This window comes from Nyctibius grandis (genome assembly GCF_013368605.1).
Source record: "Nyctibius grandis isolate bNycGra1 chromosome W unlocalized genomic scaffold, bNycGra1.pri SUPER_W_unloc_1, whole genome shotgun sequence".
Lineage (NCBI taxonomy): Eukaryota > Metazoa > Chordata > Aves > Nyctibiiformes > Nyctibiidae > Nyctibius > Nyctibius grandis.
In genome coordinates, this window is record NW_027167472.1 from 8,349,135 (window position 1) to 8,371,730 (window position 22,596).

Here is a 22,596-nt window from a genome sequence, read left to right on the forward strand (position 1 = left end):
ATTTGTCAAACAAATTCAGGGAATCGGTGGAAAGAATTTCTTGAATAAATAACCTGAAGAGTGCAAGACATCTTAAGTGATTCAGACTATGTTAAAAAAAAAAAAAAACAAAAACAAACACTCAGTGGTAAATATCACATGGAAGAAAGATAGGAAATAATATGAGGTTATTTTGGCTGCATCACAAATTCCTCAATGATAACAGAAAAAGGTGCAACAACAAAAAAGAAAACAAAGACATAACAGTATTTAGGAACACCAGAAGCATGTAGTGACAAAATCAGAAAGACTGAAGTCCAAAATGAGTTTCAATTAGCAAGGACATTAATAAGGCAGTGTCCTGGTTTGGCCTAAACCAGGCCAATTTTCCTTTCAGTGATTTTTACTTTCAGCTAAGTCTCCTCTAAGTAACTGCACTTTCTGAAACTAACTGCATGTTTTGCAGACAGTGTCTGCTTCCAGGACTGATAACGCTCGAAGTTTGTAGTTATCACTGAGGCACCGGTAGGGATGTTGTGCAGAAAGGCTCTTGCTGTACTTGTTCTTAGAGAAACCAAGGTCACTGCTGAATTCCTCACTGCTTACGAGTGAAGAGCCGAAGGGGGGTCGCACCTGTAGGGAGGAGCGGACAGGGCAGGTGACCCAAAATTGACCAACGAGGGTATTCCATCCCACACACGTCATTCTCAGTATAAAGCGGGGGGATCACGAGGGTCTCGCTCTCTTTCTGCTATGGCCGGTGTCCAAGGAGGACTCCGTCTGTTTTCCTGCTGCCCCCGATCCCGATCCGTGCATCCCTGAATCCAGTTCCCGTCCGTCGCTGGGCCCAGCCTGGGCCTTCCCGGAGCCTGCCCTGCAGTGCCGGTGGTGACGTGGCTGACTTCAGGGGAGCTCAATCTTGGTTTTGTATATATATTTGTATATATTTGATTATTTCTATTATTGTTATTATACTTCTTTTTTATTATTATAGTTTATTAAAACTGTTTTAACTTTCCAACCCGGAAGCCTCTCTCCCTTTTCCCTTTCCCTTTCCCTTTGGCGGGGGGGAGGGTTAACAGAGAGCATCTGCCACAGGTTTAATAGCCGGCCCAGCTTTAAACCGTGACATATTCCCTCTACACCACTAAGAAACAAGACAAAATATTTTCTGAACCTGGAAGGACTGAAGAAAGTCTTGTACATGTCTTTTGACAAGCGAAAAAGAAATGGTCCAGGGATTTACAGTCCACTCAGAAATAATCTCCATTACTATGAATGTTCACTTTTTAGGATCAGACAAACCAAGAACATAACATTGGCTCTGCTTCTTAAGAACAGATCACATTAATTCAACTTCAATAAAATCAAATTTCCTTCTCTGACAGAACAACTGGTGGTGCTAGAAATGAGGAAAACAGACCTTGACTTCAGTCAGGCTAGGAAGCATGCCCTTACTGTAAATCATCATGGCCTCCATGAAGCGTGGAATCCAATGGCTGTTCTGGCTGCAACATTATGGTGCCCAAAGTATGGTAGTGCCGAGACCTGTTTTGGTGCTAAGGGCAGCTTCAGCACTGGCAGAGACTGTGATCAAGCTGCTGACACCAGGAGGAGTCAATTTGCATGTCCAGCATGGAGTCAGCAGTAAATTCATTACCTGTCCAATGCCACTGCCTTGCAAAAGCTGGAGCCTGTACTTCTGAATGTCTTGCTAATGCATATGTGAGAAAACACTAAGCTTTTTCTAAAGTGTCCCATTTCCCCACCAACCCCCAAGTTCAGAATGGCTTTCCTTTATTTATTTTAGAGGCTGAGTCATTGCCTTTGAATACTTTGCGACTCCAGAGCTGCAGATAACACGCTGTCAACTACGACATTAACTTTTATCCAGTTCCTTTTTTCTTTCTGTCATTTTCTCTGCAGAGATCATGAAAACTGTTTGCCTGCTTAACAGTGCACTGAATGGTGCATGCTCAATCAACACCAGAGTACTGAGGCCACCAGGAAAAGCAATTTTTAAAGGTGTGCTATTAATTTTCATCTTTCTAAACTTCTGGGGCCAATAAGATGACAATTAAGGATCCATTTGAATTGGAAACATTCCCTTCCAAAATGGGCAGCTACTATGCTGATTTTTGGGAAGAATCACACCATCAGCTTTGAGTTTGCTATTCATGTTGGGAGAGTTCTGCACAAGGGACCAAAGTGCAATAACTCAAGGTATTTCCCTTAAAATAAAAAAATATATATAAAAAAATTTAAAAACCCCAAAGATACTCTACATAGTATAGGTACAGAAATTTTTGGCACACATAACTTGATCCTGCAAAATGTCATGCACAAAAAAACTTCAAATCACTGCAGTTTGCACCCATAGGTCAACTGCACACAATTTGATATGATTGGAACTACCAACTAACACAGCTGCCAGCCCTATTACACCTGTCTGCTGAATCTTCACATATCTGGCTAATCTGCTGGAAAGCTATAAGCATTTGCCTGCAATTTCTCCTCAACTCAAGCATCCAGCTACAAGCTGCAGTCTATGCATGACAACTTTGTTAAGCTTCAAATCCTCTCTCAAACTGCTGAGGGGATAGTCTACTGCACAAACATACATATTTTACAACTTTACAGATAATTTGCTTAGACTCCAAACTGGAAATTACTGGAAGTATTTTCTTTCAAGAAGTAAGGCATAAAAAAAATGCTAGTTTCAATATCCTCCCAGAAATAGTTCTGGTGGACAAGAAGTTCCCCATGAGCTAGCAGTGTGCCCTTGTGGCCAGGAAGGCCAATGGTATCCTGGGGTGCATTAGGAAGAGTGTGGCCAGCAGGTCAAGGGAGGTTCTCCTGCCCCTCTACACGGCCCTGGTGAGGCCACACCTGGAGTAACTGTGTCCAGTTCTGGGCCCCCCAGTTCAAGAAAGACAAGGAACTACTGGAGAGAGTCCAGCAGAAGGGTACAAAGATGATCAGAGGTCTGGAGCATCTCTCTTATGAGGAGAGGCTGAGGGAGCTGGGGCTGTTCAGCCTGGAGAAGAGAAGCTTGAGAGGGGATCTTATCAATGCTGACAGATACCTCAGGGGTGGGTGTCAAGGGGAGGGGGCCAGACTCTTCTCAGTGGTGCCCAGCAACAGGACAAGGGGCAACGGGCACAAACTGAAACATGGGAAGTTCCATCTGAAAATGAGGAGGAACTTCTTTACTGTGAGGGTGCCAGAGCCCTGGCACAGGCTGCCCAGGACGGTTGTGGGGTCTCCTTCTCTGGAGATATTCAAAACCTGCCTGGACACGACCCTGTGCAACGTGCTCTGGGTGACCCTGCTTTGGCAGGGAGTTGGACTAGATGGTCTCCAGAGGTCCCTTCCAACCCTAACTGTTCTGTGAAATGTTTAGTGAGAATACTTTCCAAACAGAAAGAATTTAATCAGTGGAAGGAAGATATTTGACAATCTGGCTAACAGAGAGTTGTTCCACACAAAAAAAAAAAAAAAACACACCAACCCAGTAAAAAAAAGCCTGTAGTTGTGAAGGTGTACTACCAAGTGTGATGAGCAATCCAGAGAATTTTATTGTTAAATGACCAAATTGCTTCTACTTGCTGGTCTTACAAAGGAAGAAAGCAGACACTGGACAACAGGGATGAAAGTATTTGATTCCATACTGATGGTTGATGTTTGGTGGAAAAACTGATATGGTATTGTATTTTTTCATAATTAAAACAAGGGAAAATAAGTAAACCACTTCTGGGACAACCTCTGGCTGAGCACTTCTTATTTCTAAATCAAAATTTAAAAGATCCAAGCATCAAAAAGACAGAAATTCTACCATGTGTAGGACACAATTCAGATTGGCTATTTTGCTCTTACCAGTTATGAATGCATTTCTGTATAGTACATATTCACTTCAGAAAAAGTTATTAGATTTTGCTTTTTTGTGTCCCTAGGTCCCCAATTTATATTTTCTCAGTTCTGTAAGTAGGGATTACTAGAACTACTAGAATCTCAGTTGCCTTTTGAAGGCATAAACAAATTTAGATTACAAATTAACTTTGTTGACATTTTATAAGTAGGCAAGGCAGGAGATGTAGACTGTAAGTCACTGCCATAATGCCAAGATGGAATGCTGCGGTGTATACCCAAAGGAGCAAAACAATAAACAAACAGAAGACTCCAAAAGACCATGGTCAGGTTTTAAGATGGGGAAGGAGGAAAACAAAAACAAACAAAAAACACAAATGAGGGTGGGGGTTCTAATTCTAAGGCATCCCTGGGAAGCAAATGAGAGTTACTTATATATGATGGACTCTTGCATTTTTGAGTCACCATCCCATGTGGAGAATCTGGCACTTGCTCTTATACAAGTTGTTTCAAGTACTGTCTGATGAAGACAGCTAGGAAAAATATTTTACTCTTTCCACTCTTTACCATTTCACATAAATCAATCTATTGTTTTCATGTTTTATACAGAATTATCCAGAAAAACTGAACACCACACCTCAGAATTTTTCAGACACAACTACTTCAATTTAACAATGCCTAATAACCAAATTATTATGAAACTATAATTATATTATATAAAATTTTGAAATTATAAATTAAGATTATACATAATCACAGAATCAACTAGGTTGGAAGAGCCCTCTGGGATCATCGAGTCCAACCTTTGACCTAACACTACTTTGTCAACGAGACCATGGCACTAAGTGCCATGTCCAGTCTTTTCTTAAACCCCTCCAGAGATGGTGACTCCACCACCTCCCTGGGCAGCCCCTTCCAATGGCTAATGACCCTTGCTGAGAAGAAATTCTTCCTAATGTCCAACCTGAACCTCCCCTGGCCAAGCTTGAGGCTGTGTCCTCTTGTCCTATCGCTAGTTGCCCGGGAGAAGAGGCCAACTCCCACTGCGCTACAACCTCCCTTCAGGTAGTTGTAGACTGCACTAAGGTCACCTCTGAGCCTCCTCTTCTCCAGGCTAAACAACCCCAGCTCCCTCAGCCGTTCCTCGTAGGTCAGACCCTCCAGACCCTTCACCAGCTTGGTCGCCCTCCTCTGGACTCGCTCCAACACCTCAACATCTCTCTTGAAGTGCGGGGCCCAGAACTGGACACAGGATTCAAGGTGCGGCCTCACCAGTGCCGAGTACAGAGGGACGATCACTTCCCTAGACCGGCTGGCTACACTGTTCCTAATAGAGGCCAGGATGCCATTGGCCTTCTTGGCCACCTGGGCACACTGCTGGCTCATGTTTAGCCGGCTGTCGATCAGCACCCCCAGGTCTCTTTCTGCCGGGCCGCTTTCTAACCACTCTTCCCCCAGCCTGTAGCGCTGCATGGGGTTGTTGCGGCCCAAGTGTAAGACCTGGCACTTGTTCTTGTTGAACCTCATGCCGTTGGTCTCGGCCCATCTATCCAACCTGTCCAGATCCCTCTGTAGGGCCTTCCTACCCTCCAGCAGATCGACACTCCCACCCAGCTTGGTGTCATCTGCTAACTTGCTGAGGGTGCACTCAATCCCTACGTCTAGATCATCTATAAAGATATTGAACAGCACCGGCCCCAGAACTGAGCCCTGGGGAACACCGCTAGTGACCGGCCGCCAGCTGGACTTTTCCCCATTCACCACCACTCTCTGGGCTTGGCCATCCAGCCAGTTTTTAACCCATCGAAGAGTCCACCCATCCAAGCCCCGGGCAGCCAGTTTGTCTAGGAGGATGCTGTGGGAGACAGTGTGGAATGCCTTACTGAAGTCTAGATAGATACATCCACAGCCCTGCCCTCATCTACTAAGCGGGTCACTTGGTCATAGAAGGAGACCAGGTTGGTCAAGCAGGACCTGCCTTTCATGAATCCATGTTGGCTGGCCCCGATGCCCCGATTGTCCTGCATGTGCCGTGTAATGGCACTCAGGATGATCTGTTCCATCACCTTGCCTGGCACCGAGGTCAGGCTGACAGGCCTATAGTTCCCTGGATCATCCTTCCGGCCCTTCTTGTAGATGGGCGTTACATTTGCTAATTTCCAGTCAGCTGGAACTTCTCCAGTTAACCAGGACTGCCGGTAGATAATCGAGAGTGGTTTGGCAAGTTCACTTGCCAGTTCCTTCATTACTCTGGGGTGAATCCCATCCGGGCCCATAGCCTTGTGGGTGTCCAACTGGCACAGCAGGTCACTAACCGTCTCCTCCTGGATTACGGGGGGTTCACACAGCCCCCCGACCCTAACTTCAGGCTCTGGGGGCCGAGTCTCCTGAGGACAACCTGTCCTGACATTAAAGACCGAGGCAAAGAAGGCATTGAGCAGCTCTGCCTTTTCCTCATCCCCTGACACTACACTACCCTCCTCATTCAGCAAGTGGTGGAGGCTCTCCTTGACCCTCCTTTTGCTGTTGATGTATTTGTAAAAGCTTTTTTTGTTATCTTTGACTGTAGCAGCCAAATCAAGCTCTAATTGAGCTTTGGCCCTTCTAATCTTCTCCCTACATGACCTGGCAACGTCCCTATAGACCTCCCAAGTTACCCGACCCTTCTTCCAGAGCAAATAGGCTCTGAGCCTATTTTACTGCTGAGCATGACATCATATGGTGTGGAATATCCCTGTGGTCAGTTGGGGTCAGCTGTCCCAGCTGTGTCCCATCCCAACTTCATGTGCACCCCCAGCCTCCTCGCTGGCAGTGCAGTGTGAGAAGCAGAGAAGGCCTTGACTCTGTGTAAGCACTGCTCAGCAATAGCTAAAACATCCCTGTGTTATCAACACTGTTTCCAGCACAAGTCCAAAACATAGCCCCATACAATTTAAGTTTATCCCAGCCAAAACGAGTACACAAGTTTTATTTCTAAGCTGTTTCAGTCTCCTGCTGCTCCGGAGCCGGCCCGTCCCGCAGCGGAGCGGCAGATCTCGGCGCACAGGGGCTTTTCCTGAGGAAAGGAAACGCCAGGGCAGCGGCGAGAACCGCCCGGAGCCGGCAGCTCTCGCGGAGAGTCGCTGACGAGGCGGGGACGTTGCCAGAGCAACCGCGGGCCCTCCTACAGAAGGCGGCCTAGGGAGCACCAGCGACCAGGAGCGCTGCGAACAGGACGGCCAAACAGGGCGTGGTGCAGCAGTTTGCACAGCAGTTCGCACGGAAGGGCGCGCAGGAAGGGCGCTAAAGATCTGCCAACTCGACCGGGGAGCAATGGTATCCACCCGGCAGAGAGCCAAGGCCTCTCTAAGGTCTGCACCCGCCACAACCGACCCAGCTTCCCAGACAGAGCTACAGGGGGGACACGGCATCACAGAATCACAGAACGTTAGGGATTGGAAGGGACCTCGAAAGATCATCTAGTCCAATCCCCCTGCCGGGGCAGGATTGCCTAGACCATATCACACAGGAACGCATCCAGGCGGGTTTTGAATGTCTCCAGAGAAGGAGACTCCACAACCTCTCTGGGCAGCCTGTTCCAGTGTTCAGTCACCCTCACCGTAAAGAAGTTTTTCCTCATATTTATGTGGAACCTCCTGTGTTCCAGCTTGCACCCGTTGCCCCTTGTCCTGTCAAGGGATGTCACTGAGAAGAGCCTGGCTCCATCCTCATGACACTTGCCCTTTACATATTTATAAACATTAATGAGGTCCCCCCTCAGTCTCCTCTTCTCCAAGCTAAAGAGACCCAGCTCCCTCAGCCTCTCCTCATAAGGGAGATGTTCCACCCCCTTCATCATCTTCGTGGCTCTGCGCTGGACTCTCTCTAGCAGTTCCCTGTCCTTCTTGAACTGAGGGGCCCAGAACTGGACACAATACTCCAGATGCGGCCTCACCAGGGCAGAGTAGAGGGGGAGGAGAACCTCTCTCGACCTACTAACCACACCCCTTCTAATACACCCCAGGATGCCATTGGCCTTCTTGGTCACACAGGCACACGCTGCCTCCCAGGTGTCCGGCTGCAGGGCCTGCCCTGCTCTCGTGCCAGCACCGGACCGCAGCAGTGAGCACACCTGTGGGAGGTGCGCCCAGGTAGAGGAACTCCTCTGCTTAGTGACAGAGCTCTGGGAGGAGGTGTGCAGGATGAGGAGTATCAGGGAGTGCGAGAGAGACTATGGGAATTGCACCCTACCTTCACTGGGACAGGCCCGATAGGCAGCCGGGGCACAGGACAAGGGGGATTCCCCGTCCTCTCCCCGCATGGCTGAACATAGCGACTTAAGGGATAGGAGGCAATGGCAGCAAGTTCCTGCCCGGCACAGCAGATGCGTCTCCTCCATGACTACTCCACCTTCCCAGGTGCCCTTGCATAATAGGTATGAGGCTCTGCAAGGGGACCAGGGTAGTAAGGAGGAGGATGGTTCGACTAGCTCAAAGGTGCTGCTGAGGTCAAGTCAACCTTGATGGAACAGATCATCCTGAGTGCCATTACACGGCACATGCAGGACAATGGGGGCATCGGGGCCAGCCAACATGGATTCATGAAAGGCAGGTCCTGCTTGACCAACCTGGTCTCCTTCTATGACCGAGTGACCCGCTTAGTAGATGAGGGCAGGGCTGTGGATGTATCTATCTAGACTTCAGTAAGGCATTCCACACTGTCTCCCACAGCATCCTCCTAGACAAACTGGCTGCCCGGGGCTTGGATGGGTGGACTCTTCGATGGGTTAAAAACTGTCTGGATGGCCGAGCCCAGAGAGTGGTGGGGAATGGGGCAAAGTCCAACTGGCGGCCGGTCACTAGCGGTGTTCTCCAGGGCTCAGTTCTGGGGCCGGTGCTGTTCAATATCTTTATAGATGATCTAGACGTAGGGATTGAGTGCACCCTCAGCAAATTTGCAGATGACACCAAGCTGGGTGGGAGTGTCGATCTGCTGGAGGGTAGGAAGGCCCTACAGAGGGATCTGGACAGGTTGGATAGATGGGCCGAGACCAACGGCATGAGGTTCAACAAGAACAAGTGCCGGGTCTTACACTTGGGCCGCAACAACCCCATGCAGCGCTACAGGCTGGGGGAAGAGTGGTTAGACAGCGGCCCGGCGGAAAGAGACCTTGGGGTGCTGATCGACAGCCGGCTAAACATGAGCCAGCAGTGTGCCCAGGTGGCCAAGAAGGCCAATGGCATCCTGGCCTCTATTAGGAACAGTGTAGCCAGCCGGTCTAGGGAAGTGATCGTCCCTCTGTACTCGGCACTGGTGAGGCCGCACCTTGAATCCTGTGTCCAGTTCTGGGCCCCGCACTTCAAGAGAGATGTTGAGGTGTTGGAGCGAGTCCAGAGGAGGGCGACCAAGCTGGTGAAGGGTCTGGAGGGTCTGACCTACGAGGAACGGCTGAGGGAGCTGGGGTTGTTTAGCCTGGAGAAGAGGAGGCTCAGAGGTGACCTTAGTGCAGTCTACAACTACCTGAAGGGAGGTTGTAGCGAAGTGGGAGTCGGCCTCTTCTCCCGGGCAACTAGCGATAGGACAAGAGGGCACAGCCTCAAGCTTGGCCAGGGGAGGTTCAGATTGGACATTAGGAAGCATTTCTTCTCAGAAAGGGTCATTAGCCATTGGAAGGGGCTGCCCAGGGAGGTGGTGGAGTCACCATCTCTGGAGGGGTTTAAGAAAAGACTGGACATGGCACTTAGTGCCATGGTCTAGTTGCCATGGTGGTGTCAGGGCAATGGTTGGACTCGATGATCCCAGAGGGCTCTTCCAACCTGATTGATTCTGGGATTCTGTGATTCCGTTACACCAGGCCTGCTGGCTGCAGATGGGGTACACCTGTCTCAAAGGGGGAAAAGAGCAGTTAGCAGGGCTCATTGAAAGAGCTTTAAAGTAGTATGGAAGGGGGAAGGGGATAAAACCAGGCTTGCTACAGGCAAGCCTGGGGATGGCACACCAGTGTTTGAGGGACAGTGTGCTGGTGAGGTCCTTCGCTCTGCCAGCTCAGTGGTGGCGGGTGACGGAGACCATGAAAACCATGGAAAACCATGACGTAGTTGCTGTCACGGAAACACGGTGGGATGACTCACAAAGCTGGAGTGCTGCAATGGATGGTTATAAACTCTTCAGGAGGGACAGGCAAGGTAGGAGAGGCGGTGGGGTGGCCCTGTATGTTAGGGAGTGTTTTGACTGTCTAGAGCTTGAGGATGGTGACGATAGGGTCGAGTGTTTATGGGGAAGGCCAACAAGGCAGATATCATGGTGGGAGTCTGCTATAGGCCACCCAGTCAGGATGAAGAGGCAGATGAAATATTCTATAAGCACCTGGGAGGAGTCTCACAATCAGTAGCCCTTGTTCTCATGGGGGACTGCAACTTACCAGATGTCTGCTGGACATACAGTACAGCAGAGAGGAAACAGTCTAGGAGGTTCCTGGAGTGTGTGGGAGAGAACTTCCTGACACAGCTGGTGAGGGAGCCAACTAGGGAAGGTGCCCCGCTGGACCTCTTGTTTGTGAACAGGGAAGGACTTGTGGGTGATGTGATGGTTGGAGGCCATCTTGGGCACAGCGATCATGAAATGATAGAGTTTTCAATTCTCGGAGAAGTAAGGAAGGGGGTCAGCAGAACTGCTACCTTGGACTTCCGGAGGGCAGAGTTTGGCCTGTTTAGGAGCCTGGCTGACAGAGTCCCTTGGGAGGCAGTCCTGAAGGGCAAAGGGGTCCAGGAAGGCTGGACACTCTTCAAGAAGGAAATCTTAAAGGCGCAGGAGCAGGCTGTCCCCATGTGCCGAAAGGTGAGCCGGTGGGGAGGACCGGCCTGGCTGAACAGAGAGCTTTGGCTGGAACTCAGGAAAAAAAAAGGAGAGTTTACGACCTTTGCAAGAAGGGGCAGGTGACTCAGGAGGACTACAAAGATGTCGTGAGGCTTTGCAGGGAGAAAATTAGAAGGGCCAAAGCCCAGCTAGATCTTAATCTGGCCACTGCCGTAAAAGGCAGTAAAAAATGTTTCTACAAATACATTAGCCACAAGAGGAGGGCCAAGGAGAATCTCCATCCTTTACTGGATGCGGGAGGAAACATGGTGTCAAAGGATGGGGAAAAGGCTGAGGTGCTTAATGCCTTCTTTGCCTCAGTCTTTAGTAGTAAGACCAGTTGTTCTCCTGGTACCCAGCCCCTGAGCTGGAAGAAAGGGACAGGGAGCAGAGTGAAGCCCCCATAACCCAAGGGGAAATGGTTAGTGACCTGCTATGCCACTTAGACACACACAAGTCTATGGGGCCGGATGGGATCCACCCAAGGGTACTGAGGGAGCTGGCGGAAGTGCTCACCAAGCCACTTTCCACCATTTATCAGCAGTCCTGGCTAACCGGGGAGGGCCCAGGGGACTGGAAATTAGTGATTGTGACACCCATCTACAAGAAGGGCCAGAAGGAGGATCCGGGCAACTACAGGCCTGTCAGTCTGACCTCAGTGCCAGGGAAGGTTATGGAGCAGATCATCTTAAGTGCTGTCATGGGGCACGTACAGGACAACCAGGCGATGAGGCCCAGTCAGCAGGGGTTTATGAAAGGCAGGTCCTGCTTGACTAACCTGATCTCCTTCTATGACAAGGTGACCCGCTTACTGGATGAGGGAAAGGCTGTGGATGTTGTCTACCTGGACTTCAGTAAAGCCTTTGACACAGTCTCCCACAGCATTCTCCTGGAGAAACTGACTGGTCATGTCTTCGAGGGGCGTACGCTTTGCTGGGTGAAAAACTGGCTGGATGGCCGGGCCCAAAGAGCTGTGGTGAATGGAGTTAAATCCAGTTGGCAGCCGGTCACAAGTGGTGTTCCCCAGGGCTCAATGTTGGAGCCAGTTCTCTTTAATATCTTTATCAATGATCTGGACGAGGGGCTCGAGTGCACCCTCAGTAAGTTTGCAGATGACACCAAGTTGGGTGGGAGTGTTGATCTGCTTGAGGGTAGGAAGGCTCTGCAGAGGGACCTGGACAGGCTGGATAGATGGGCCGAGGCCAACTGTGTGAGGTTCAACAAGGCCAAGTGTCGGGTCCTGCACTTGGGGCACAACAACCCCACACACCGCTACAGGCTGGGGGAAGAGTGGCTGGAAAGCTGCCTGGCAGAAAAGGACCTGGGGGTGTTGATCAATGGCCGGCTGGATATGAGCCAGCAGTGTGCCCAGGTGGCCAAGAAGGCCACCAGCATCCTGGCTTGTACCAGCACTAGTGTGGCCAGCAGGACTAGGGCAGGGATCGTCCCCCTGTACTCGGCACTTGTGAGGCCATACCTCGAGTACTGTGTTCAGTTTTGGGCCCCTCACTACAAGACAGACATTGAGGTGCTGGAGAGAGTCCAACGAAGGGCAACGAAGCTGGTGAAGGGTCTGGAGCACAAATGTGATGAGGAGTGGCTGAGGGAACTGGGGTTGTTTAGTCTGGAGAAAAGGAGGCTCAGGGGAGATCTTATTGCTGTCTACAGCTACCTGAAAGGAGGTTGTAGCAAGGAGGGTGTTGGTCTCTTCTCCCACGTAACAAGTGATAGAACGAGAGGAAATGGCCTGAAGTTGTGCCAGGGGAGGTTTAGATTGGATATTAGGAAAAATTTCTTCACGGAAAGGGTTGTCAAGCATTGGAACAGGCTGCCCAGGGCAGTGGTGGAGTCCCCATCCTTGGAGGGATTTAAAAGCCGTGTAGATGTGGTGCTGAGGGACATGGGTTAGTGGTGGGCTTGGCAGTGCTGGGTTAATGGTTGGACTCAATGATCTTAAAGGTCCTTTCCAACCAAAACAATTCTATGATTCTATGATTTTTATGTCCCTAGCCAAGTTCAGCTCCAGCTGTGCCTTGGCTTTCCTGATCCCCTCCCTATAATCTCCCTAGGATGTGTATCCCTGCCTCAACTGCCTATGCATTTTTTTTGTGTGTTTTAGTTTGGCTAAGAGGTCTTGACTTAGCCAAGCTGGCCTCCTGCCTCCTCTGTATGTCGGGATTGAGAGCTCTTCAACCCTAAGAAAAATATCAGCAAGACTCAAGAAGAAAAGTCAGCTAAAAAGAAAAAATACTGAAAATATTTCAACATTTCAGCCCTAGGATCAAAAGAGTTTTGTGTATAGCTTGTATCAGGTAGACTTTGCAAAGTGGAACCAAAATATCCTATAGAGCTACTCTTTGTCCAGTCAGATGAATCTCATGTTCTCTTATCTAGTCTCTAAAATACTGTAGCAAAACCCACCTCCCCCAAAACAAAAAAAAAAAGAAACACAACACAAAAAAAAAACCCACCCACCAAAAATCCAAACCCAAAGCACTTCTAGTTGAAGGTTCAAGACTAACTGCCTGAACAAAAACTCATCGCTCATGTTTGGACTATTCATTGTCATGTTAAATGCAATTCTGAAGCAATACTATTTTTGCAGAAAACACATGCAAACATATCTTCGGTTAGAGGTCACATGACCCTCTCAACAGCCTCTCTCATCCTTCTACATGCTGCAGCAGACTGACTCTGTAGCCTTCACCAGGCTAAAGCCACTTACACACTTCCTCCTCCCCCTTCACTGTATTTGGCTTTTCCTCCATCACCTCCTGCCTGTGCTAAACCAATCTCAGTAATGTAAAGCAAAGCTGAAACTACATTGAACTTAAAGAGACACTACTTGAAAGTCATTTTTCCTTCCATTTATTTTGTACCTACTATATATGCAAGTGATTTATAACATTATAATATCTGAAGGAAATAATCCTAAAACCTTGCTCAATCAAACAACACTGTTTATTGTCCCACCACTGCCACTATATTTACTGTGGGCATTTGACTGCATGTGCTACATTGTCAGTTTTCCACATTTCTTATGTGCACTGTCAAGTTTCTCCCAGTCTGAAGTCTTTTATTATTTTTTTTCTCCTGTGTATGTTTAAATAAAGAAATCCTTACATGATTTTAACAGATTTTATTTATATCTTTCATATCACAGTGCCAACACCTAAAAAGTAGTTCTTGCAGAGTATTTCAGCATTAGCCAATTTTGACAAAGTTCTAGCGTTTGGTGTCCCTTTTACACACACACACACAACGACCGTTTGCTTTCTTCCAACACCTTTGCTGTTTTCTTTTTTAAAACGGACTAAAAATAAACGAAATGATGAACACACCACTGCTTTCCGCTGTCTCTTGAAACACAATATCCCTCGCAAGTAATCCCCCCCCTGCTTGCAGTAACCCCATTTTATCTCCCGGAGAACAATGCACTTCACTCTGTGCCCCCTCCCCGGCCCGGCCGCTGCCCGCTGCCCTCACCCCGGGCCCGGACACGGCCGGCAGGGCCAGCCAGTCGGAGAAGAAGAAGACAAACGGGGAGGGGGCAGGAAGATAAGCGATCCCGATGAAAAGTTGAGAGCCAGAGAGTTATAAAGCAGCGGTGGAAGGCTCCCGATGCCCCCGCCCCCACCCGGCGGCAGCACCGTCCCCAGCAGCCAGGCTGAGGCTCTTTGTTATCAAAGTTGTCCCAAAACCTTGCGCTGACACAAACACCCCCTGGCACCGCTGGGGCCAGGAGAAAGGGGCGCCCAAATGCACTCCTCCTTCCTCGCCCTAGCGCGCTGACGGCTCAAGGGTCGCCCTCCCTGACCCCACATCCCGCCGCGCTGAGGAGCAGGGGAAGGGGGCGGGGAGACGATGGTCTCCCCCAGCACGACCTATGCTTCCCTCCTTCCCACTCACCCAGCCCCTGCCAGCCCCTCCTGTCCCGCCACTTCTCCCGCCGCGGGGCGCTGAGGGACCCCTTCCCGGATCCTTCTCGCCCGCGGCGCGAGGGGCAGCCTCTATCGCTTCCCTCCACATCGCCGCCAGCCCCCGTGTCGGGCCTCCCTGCCTACCGCGGTGTGAGAGCCAGGGCTCCCGCGGCCCAACTCCTCCCTGCCTCCCGCCGCCCCGGCCCGTTCCCTTCCGCTCCTCACGAGCTCCCCCCTCCTTTCTCGGAGCGCGCACCCGGCCATATCACCCGCGAGCAGGAAAGTTACGTTGTGCAAGGTATGTGCGTGTGTAGATGCCCGGTCAGGCAGGTTGTACTCACTTCTCCCTGGCCTGGCTATCGGACGGGACGCTGCTGTTACTCTTGCCTTTGCCGTACATGCCTGCAGAGAGCTCCTACTGTCACGCACCTGTCAACCCATCACGGCCTCCCCGGGAACAGCCCCGTCACCATGGAGACGCTGACACACACACACCCCCACACACACACACACCCACCCACACACACCCACACACACACACACCCACCCCAACACACACACCCCCACACACACACCCCCCCATTGGCCCGCCGCGCAGGAGGGCACACCCCCCGCGCGGTGATTGACAGGCAGAGAACAGGACAGACTGCTTCCTCCTCCTCCTCCCTCTCGCTCTCCCCACCCTCTCGGCTCCTCCTCCTCCTTCTTCTTCTTCCTCCCTCCCCTCCCCCGCTTGCGCTCTCCCTTCCCCAGTGCAAGGGGGAATTAGAAACGGTTCTAGAAGGGTTTTAAACAACTCGCTGTTCCGAGCGCGCGCTACCCGCCCTCCGTTGCTACCGCCGAGGGAGAGCACGAAGGAGAGAGGGAAAGTGCGGACTGGACTCCGCAGCTAGCACCACCAGGCAGCTCCCAGTCTCCCGTTCAGCCAGATGCACAGGCCACCGTGCCTGCCGTCCTCCCTGGCACCCCTTCCCCGCCCCTAGCCCATTCAACCAGCTGTGGAGTGCGCTGCGCCCCCCATCCTCCACAGGCTGGGGGCGCAGCTGGCATGGAGTCGCCTCTGCCACCCCCCTGGGATCTAGAGCAACCCTGCAGCTGCCTCTGTACCCCTCCTCCCCTCCACCCCAACTGCCCTCAACATCCACGGTGACCCCACTCCCTGCAGAAGTCCCCTCAGCAGCTGCAGGACCCTGACATCCAGCCCCAAACTACCTTAGGGTCTGCCACCCCTTTTGTGCCTCCTCTGGCCCACTGGAGATGCTCCACACACCCTGCCTATGTGGGGGCCCAGACCAAGCCTTGGCACTGCAACACTCGCCCCTGAGCCCTCTGACCACCTCAAAGACCACTTCATGGGCCCTTCCACCTAGACTCCTTCGTGCTGGGCTTCAAATCCTCTTTTAGTACCCACAAGTATCCCCCAAGCTATGATACATGCTAGTTCTGTCAGGCCCCAAACTACTTGAGCACCTATATCTGCTCTCCCACAGAAACCTGATCAGCTCCTACATTCCTTAAGCACCAAAGCTCAAACCCTTGTTCTAGCACAGCTAGGAAGGGGAGGGACAACCTGAGAATATGTTCCCTATCACAGTAGGGATACTGAATCAAAACAGTATGTCTTAGAAAAGCTAAAAAAATCCCCCCACCAAAACCTAAAGATTTTTTAAAGGTACATTTCAAACAATTGCATGCTCCTGAGAGGTGATAGGAAGAGAGAAACCACTGCTACCATTTATTACTTGGGTTTTTTTAAATATCCCAAAGTTTCAAGACTTTTGTTGTTGCTACTCAAGTATAATCCCAAATTTTTCAGATTTTGATACATGTTTATCTTTATAAATATATGATTAATCCTGTAAATCTACTCATGTGTGTAACCCAAGGGGGCTTTTAGTGTTTAATATCAAGCATTCAGAGTGCTGCTTAGGCTACATTGTAAATTGTTAGGGAAATCTCATTCCCTAATTGTACCAATTAGTCTTTATAGTATGAAATTGTATGAACTTCCTTAAGAGAGAGAGAGATATATAGTTTACACTGTTCACTGCATAGTCATAGTAAGCATAACCAAAGGACACCAGCTCATTGCAAGGAGGAAGATGACAGCACCCACCCCCTGGACTGCTGAGATAATGCCAGCATCCTAGCCCCTCTAACACCTCTGTTAACACTCTCCCATTATCTGGCATCACAGATAAGTAACTGTAGCAAGACTGACTCCAGGGACATCCAGATCAAGAAAGAAGCAGATGGATGATGACACCACAGAATTATAGCTGCTCAGCAAAACAGTGGTATGTGTGTGTTAAGTAGTGATTGGTCAAATCATGTTGTATCTGAACACTTGAAAAGTATAAGAACCATGATAAAACCACATTTGGTGTGCCTCAATTTGAATGGGACACCTCATGCACATGAATAAAGAATTACTCTTGTAATTCTATACTTTGCATCCTAGCCTCTCTCCTCAGTTGGCACAGGCCAGTTCCAAAATTTTTGTGACAAAATATACTCACCTCCCCATTGTACTTATAGGCAAAGGTCTCTAACAATAATTGCCACACAAAATTTGAGGAGGAAAGTTGTATAAGAAGTAGACCACCAGAATCTGCTTATCATTGTTAGAGATGCAGAAAAAAAAATCCTCTGTTTTTTGAGCTGCAAGAATAAAAGAAACAGTTGGTCAGGTGAAATTGGTTTGGGGGGATTCAGAGTATTAATGAGTGACTGGAACAAATTAGTGACAGAGTAGTAGAGACAACAGGAAGGAGTAAAATGCTCGAGAGTCCTACATCCTGGTAGTTACACAAGTACAGCTCCCTATCATAGACTCTGTTTGTGTGGGATTTATGCTTTTTCAGCTCACTGTAATAATTTATCAGATTAAAGCATACCACAACAAAAGCCATTTTATACCGAAGTTGTTTGTCTGTCCTAGATTTTGCCCCACTATATTTTTTTATGTGAAGAGGTCAGTGGGACAGAGTAGCTGAAAGAAGTGTATTAGGCTGTCTATTCAACCAGCTGACAGTACTCACCCCAGGCCTCCACATTTTTGCAGGACCAGGCTTCTGCTTACTTGCAAGTTGCACCACTGAAACCAGAGAAAGAATGATAAGCAAAGTGGCAACAAAGAGTTACAGTGGGGGTAGAAAGAAGTGGGAAATGACAGAAGAAAATGAGCAAGAACATGGAATGGAAGGATAAGATAACAAAGGGAAAAAAGGAAGTGTAAATGACTGTAGGTGAGAATAGAAAAAAGGAAGCAAAGTCCAGGAGTAATGCACAATGAATTTGGGTGATAAAGAGTGAAGAGCAAACTAAAGGGACATATTTTGACCTCATTCATACCGAATAATATTTAAATATATTGTACCATGGAGTTCACATGAGGGCTAGTCATGTGATTGATGATTGATTTTATTCGATGTGAATATGGGTAGCAAAAATGATAGAAATAAAGGCAGAGAGAATCAGGACAGAGAACAAAGAAGAACTTGGGTTGTGAGTAAAATATAAGAGTAGCTGGGGGAAGAAAAAGAGTGAGCATGGATATTCCTAGGCAAATGCTAGAAGGATAGTTGACACTTATTTTGGTACAGGATCATCAAAACTTTGGGTTTTGAAACCATGGAAGAGTCTTTGAGACACAAGGTATGCTGGGGCCTGACAGGATCCACCTGTCCCGATGGGGAAAATGGGTCTTTGGGCATAAACTAGCGGGACTGACCGAGAGAGCTTTAAACTGGAATCGATGGGGGAAGGGGATACCTACAGGATTGCAGTAGGTAAGCCAAGGGTTGGCATGGCACTGCCTGAGGGTGGCAATGCTAGTGGGAGCATTTACGCTGCTCCAGAGAGCACAGGGGGCTCAGGAAAACATCTGAAATGCTTGTACACCAATGCACGCAGTATGAGAAACAAACAGGATGAACTGGAAGCGTTGATCAGCTCCCAGAGCTACAATGTCATTGGTATTAGGAGACTTGGTGGAATGAGTCCCACGACTGGAGTGCTTGGGTGGAGGACTATAGTCTGTTCAGGAGGCATAGGCAGGGCAGGTGAGGTGGAGGTGTCGCACTGTATGTAAGGGAGAGGTTTGACCGTACAGCCCTTACAGTTAGTGATGATGTGGTTGAGAGCCTCTGGGTGAGGATTAGGGGGGTGGAAAACAAAGCAGAAGTTGTTGTGAGTGTCTACTATCATTCGCCCAGCCAGGATGTAAGCACTGATGAGTTATTTTATAGGCAACTAGGAGAAATCTCTGGATCAGTAGCCCTTGTCCTTCTGGGAGATTTCAACTTCTCAGATATCAACTGGGAATGTCATACTGCTATGACAAGCAAGTCTGCAAAATTCCTCAAGTATATTGAAGATAATTTCTCGTCACAGGTACTCAGTGAGCCACCTAGGAAAGGTGCCCTCCTAGACTTGCTGACTGTGAATAGAGAAGGACTCGTGGGAGATGTGATGGTAGGTGGCTGTCTTGGCCACAGTGACCATAAAATGGTTGAGTTCAAAAGTTTTGGTGTAATGAGAAAAAAGGACAGCATAGTTGCTACCCTGAACTTCAGGAGAGCAAACTTTAAGCTATGCAGGGAGCTATTTAGCAGAGTCCCCTGGGAATCTGCTTTTGAGGGCTTAGGGGTCCATGAGAGCCGGTCAGTTTTTAAGAACCACCTTTTAGAAGCACAGGAGCAGGCAATTCCACTGTGTTGGAAGTCAAGCAAGCGGGGCAGAAGACCAGCTTGGCTGAACAGGGAACTCCTTTTGGAACTCAGGAGGAAAAAGAAATTGTACGATCTCTGGAAGCGAGGTCAGGCTTTGCAGGAACATTACAGAGCTGTGGTTCGTATATGCAGGGAGAAGACACGAGAAGCCAAAGCTCAATTAGAGTTGAAACTGGCCAGTGTTGTGTCAGACAACAAGAAGGGCTTTTTAAAGTATGTTAATAGCAAGAGGAGATCTAAAGAAAACATTGGACCCATACTTGTTGAAGATGGTCACCTGACTGATAGGGATGAAGAAAAAACGGAGGCGTTCAATGCTTTTTTTTGCCTCAGTCTTTAATAATACTGACAGACCGTGGGCTGCCTGGTACCCCGAGCCGAAGGACCACGACTGCAGGAACAGTGATTTTTTCCATTTGTGGGCACTGAAATTGTAAGGGACCAGTTGCATCAACTGAATGTTCACAAGTCCATGGGGCCTGATGGGATTCATCCCAGAGTACTGAAGGAGCTAGCAGATGTTATGGCAGGACCCCTCTCGATCATCTACCAAAGGTCTTGGGAGTCTGGGGAGGTCCCCACTGACTGGAAGCTAGCCAATGTTATTCCAGTCCACAAAAAGTGCGTTAGGGAAGACCCAGGGAACTACTGACCTGTTAATCTAACGTCAGTTTCTGGAAAAATTATGGAGAAGATCATACTGGATACTACTGAAAGGCATTTAAAGAATAATGCAGTCATCCGACACAGTCAATGTGGGTTCAGAAAGGGAAAGTCCTGTTTAACTAATTTGATCTCCTTCCATGATAAGGTCACCCACCTAGTGGATGAAGGGAAGGCAGTGGATGTAGTCTTTCTGGATTTTAGAAGGCTTTTGATACTGTCCGTGACAGCATCCTTCTGGATGCTTTGTCCAACTGTGGGATGAGCGGCTTCACGGTGCGCTGGGTGAAGAACTGGCTGAAGGGCAGACCTCAAAGGTTTGTAGTGAATGGGGCTACATCTGGGTGGCAACCAGTCACCTGTGGTGTTCCTCGGCTCAGTTCTAGGGCCAGTTCTGTTCAATATTTTTATCAACAATCTGGATGCAGGAGTTGAATGCACCATTAGCAATTTTGCTGGTGTCACTAAACTGGGAGGTGCTGTTGACTGTCTCAAGGGACAAGAGGCCTTGCAGAGGGATCTAGATACATTGGAGCATTGGGCAATCATCAGTGGGATGAAATTTAAGAAGTCCAAATGCCAGATCCTGCACCTAGGATGGAGTAATGCCAGGCACAAGTATAAATTGGGAGAGGGGTGGCTGGAGAGCAGCCCTGCAGAAAGGGAGCTGGGGGTGCTGGTCGGCAGCAGGCTCAGTGCGAGCCAGCAGTGTGCCCTGGCAGCCAAGAGGGCAAACCGCATCCTGGGGGGCATCAAGCACAGCATGACCAGCCGGTCAAGCGAGGCGATGATCCCGCTGTATTCAGCGTTGGTGCAACCTCACCTTGAGTACTGTGTAGTTCTGGGCCTCGCAATTTAAGAAGGATGTGAAGGTCCTTGAATGCATCCAGAGGAGGGCGACAAAGCTGGTGACAAAGCTGGAAGGCATGTCCTATGAGGAGCGGCTGAGGACTCTGGGTTTGTCTAGTTTGGAGAAAAGGAGGCTGAGGGGAGACCTCATTGCTCTCTGCAGCTCCCCATCTTTCCCTCTCAAAATTATTTCACGTGGCATCTCATTTGAGCCACAGGTTTTACAACTACCACCCACACCTTTCCCATTCCACCCAAGTGTCTGTATTTGATAGGTATCTGTAGATTTTACCTTCAGTATAAGACATTTTACCCTTGAGTTCCACAGATGTACTGGCAACAAAGGAATGATTTGTTTCTAGTACCTGGAGGGAGTGTACGTTCCTCATAACTTAAAAATCTTCCCCTTTCTGATTTGTCTCTTTAGGGTATTCTGGTTGTTGTTCTGGCTCTATTCTCTGCTTTGTACTAGGTCCATTTTCCTTGTCTAGATTCACTGAGTCAGATCTCTGATCCTACTGCTAGTTTCCTTAGAGAGTAATTCTTTGTGTTATCTCTCTGGATCTGCCATTTCTACCCTACTCCCTCCAGTCTCCTTCACAAGCCAAATCCTAATTCTCTATTTCTTTACATCTCTCAACTGTAGGCTCCAATTGCTCATATTTACATTCTCCTTCTGATCTGGTTTTGCAGGGATAAAATTTATAGAATCACTTTTCTGTTACATTTGGTTTCAGTTTGTGGCCAGCTGTGGGATGGTGATCAAGGCCCTCAGCAGTTAAATCCAGGGCAGCTGCCCCAGGCTGGCCCACAGGTGTGTTCTGTAACATTAATGTCAGGTTCACTATAACCTGTTAGGGAGGGATGGGATCCACCTGTCTAGAAGAGAGGCAAGGGAATCTTTGGCAGCAAGCTGGCCAACTTGATGAGGTGGGCTTTGAACTGAAGGACTTGGGGGGGTGGGGTCCAGAGTGGTAATGCTTGTGCCATTGCCTCTATTGGGGGAATAAGCCAGGCCAATCAGAACAGCGAGAAATGTTCCATAGCTGCCACCCAAGATGGGAACCAAAAGGCCAACCACCTCAAGGGTATGTATAGATATGGTGGATCCTCTTGCACCCATTCTGGGAAACCTGCATGCTTGGCTACCTCTCTGAAATGCCTGTACACCAATGCACGCAGCATGGGGAATAAACAGGAAGAATTAGAGATCTATGTGCGGGCACAGGGCCATGATCTCATTGCGATTACAGAGACATGGTGGGATAGCTCGTGTGACTGGAATGCTGTCATGGATGGCTACGTACTTTTTAGGAAGGACAGGCCAGCAAGGCGAGGAGGTGGAGTTGCCCTTTATGTGAGAGAGCAACTGGAATGTATTGAGCTCTGCCTAGGGGTGGATGAAGAACGAGTAGAGAGCCTATGGGTAAGAATTAAGGGGCAGGCTAATATGAGTGACACTGTTGTGGGTGTTTACTACAGGCCACCTGATGAGGAAGAGGAAGTAGATGAGGCCTTCTACAGACAGCTGGAAGGAGCCTCAGGATCACAGGCCCTGGTTCTCATGGGGGACTTCAACCACCCTGATATCTGCTGGAAAGACAACACAGCTAGGCACCCACAGTCCAGGAGGTTCCTGCAGAGCGTTGACGATAACTTTCTAACACAGGTGGTGGAGGAGCCAACACAGAGAGGTGCACCACTAGACCTTGTGCTAACAAATAACATCTTGTTAGGGATGTGAAGGTGGG

The 22,596-nt window shown here is 49.0% G+C and overlaps 1 protein-coding gene across 17 annotated transcripts in view; it reads right to left on the bottom strand.

The window, feature by feature from the left end:
- LOC137677132 (single-stranded DNA-binding protein 2-like) overlaps positions 1 to 15,076 on the bottom strand; it is a 205,831-nt gene extending 190,755 nt beyond the window's left edge. For all 17 annotated transcript variants that reach the window (XM_068424336.1, XM_068424333.1, XM_068424330.1 and 14 more), the window contains exon 1: positions 14,942 to 15,076. In XM_068424336.1, the coding sequence (XP_068280437.1) occupies positions 14,942 to 15,000 (59 nt within the window). In that variant the 5' untranslated portion in view covers positions 15,001 to 15,076. The remainder of the gene's footprint in view (positions 1 to 14,941) is intronic.
- Between the last annotated feature and the right edge of the window lie 7,520 nt (positions 15,077 to 22,596).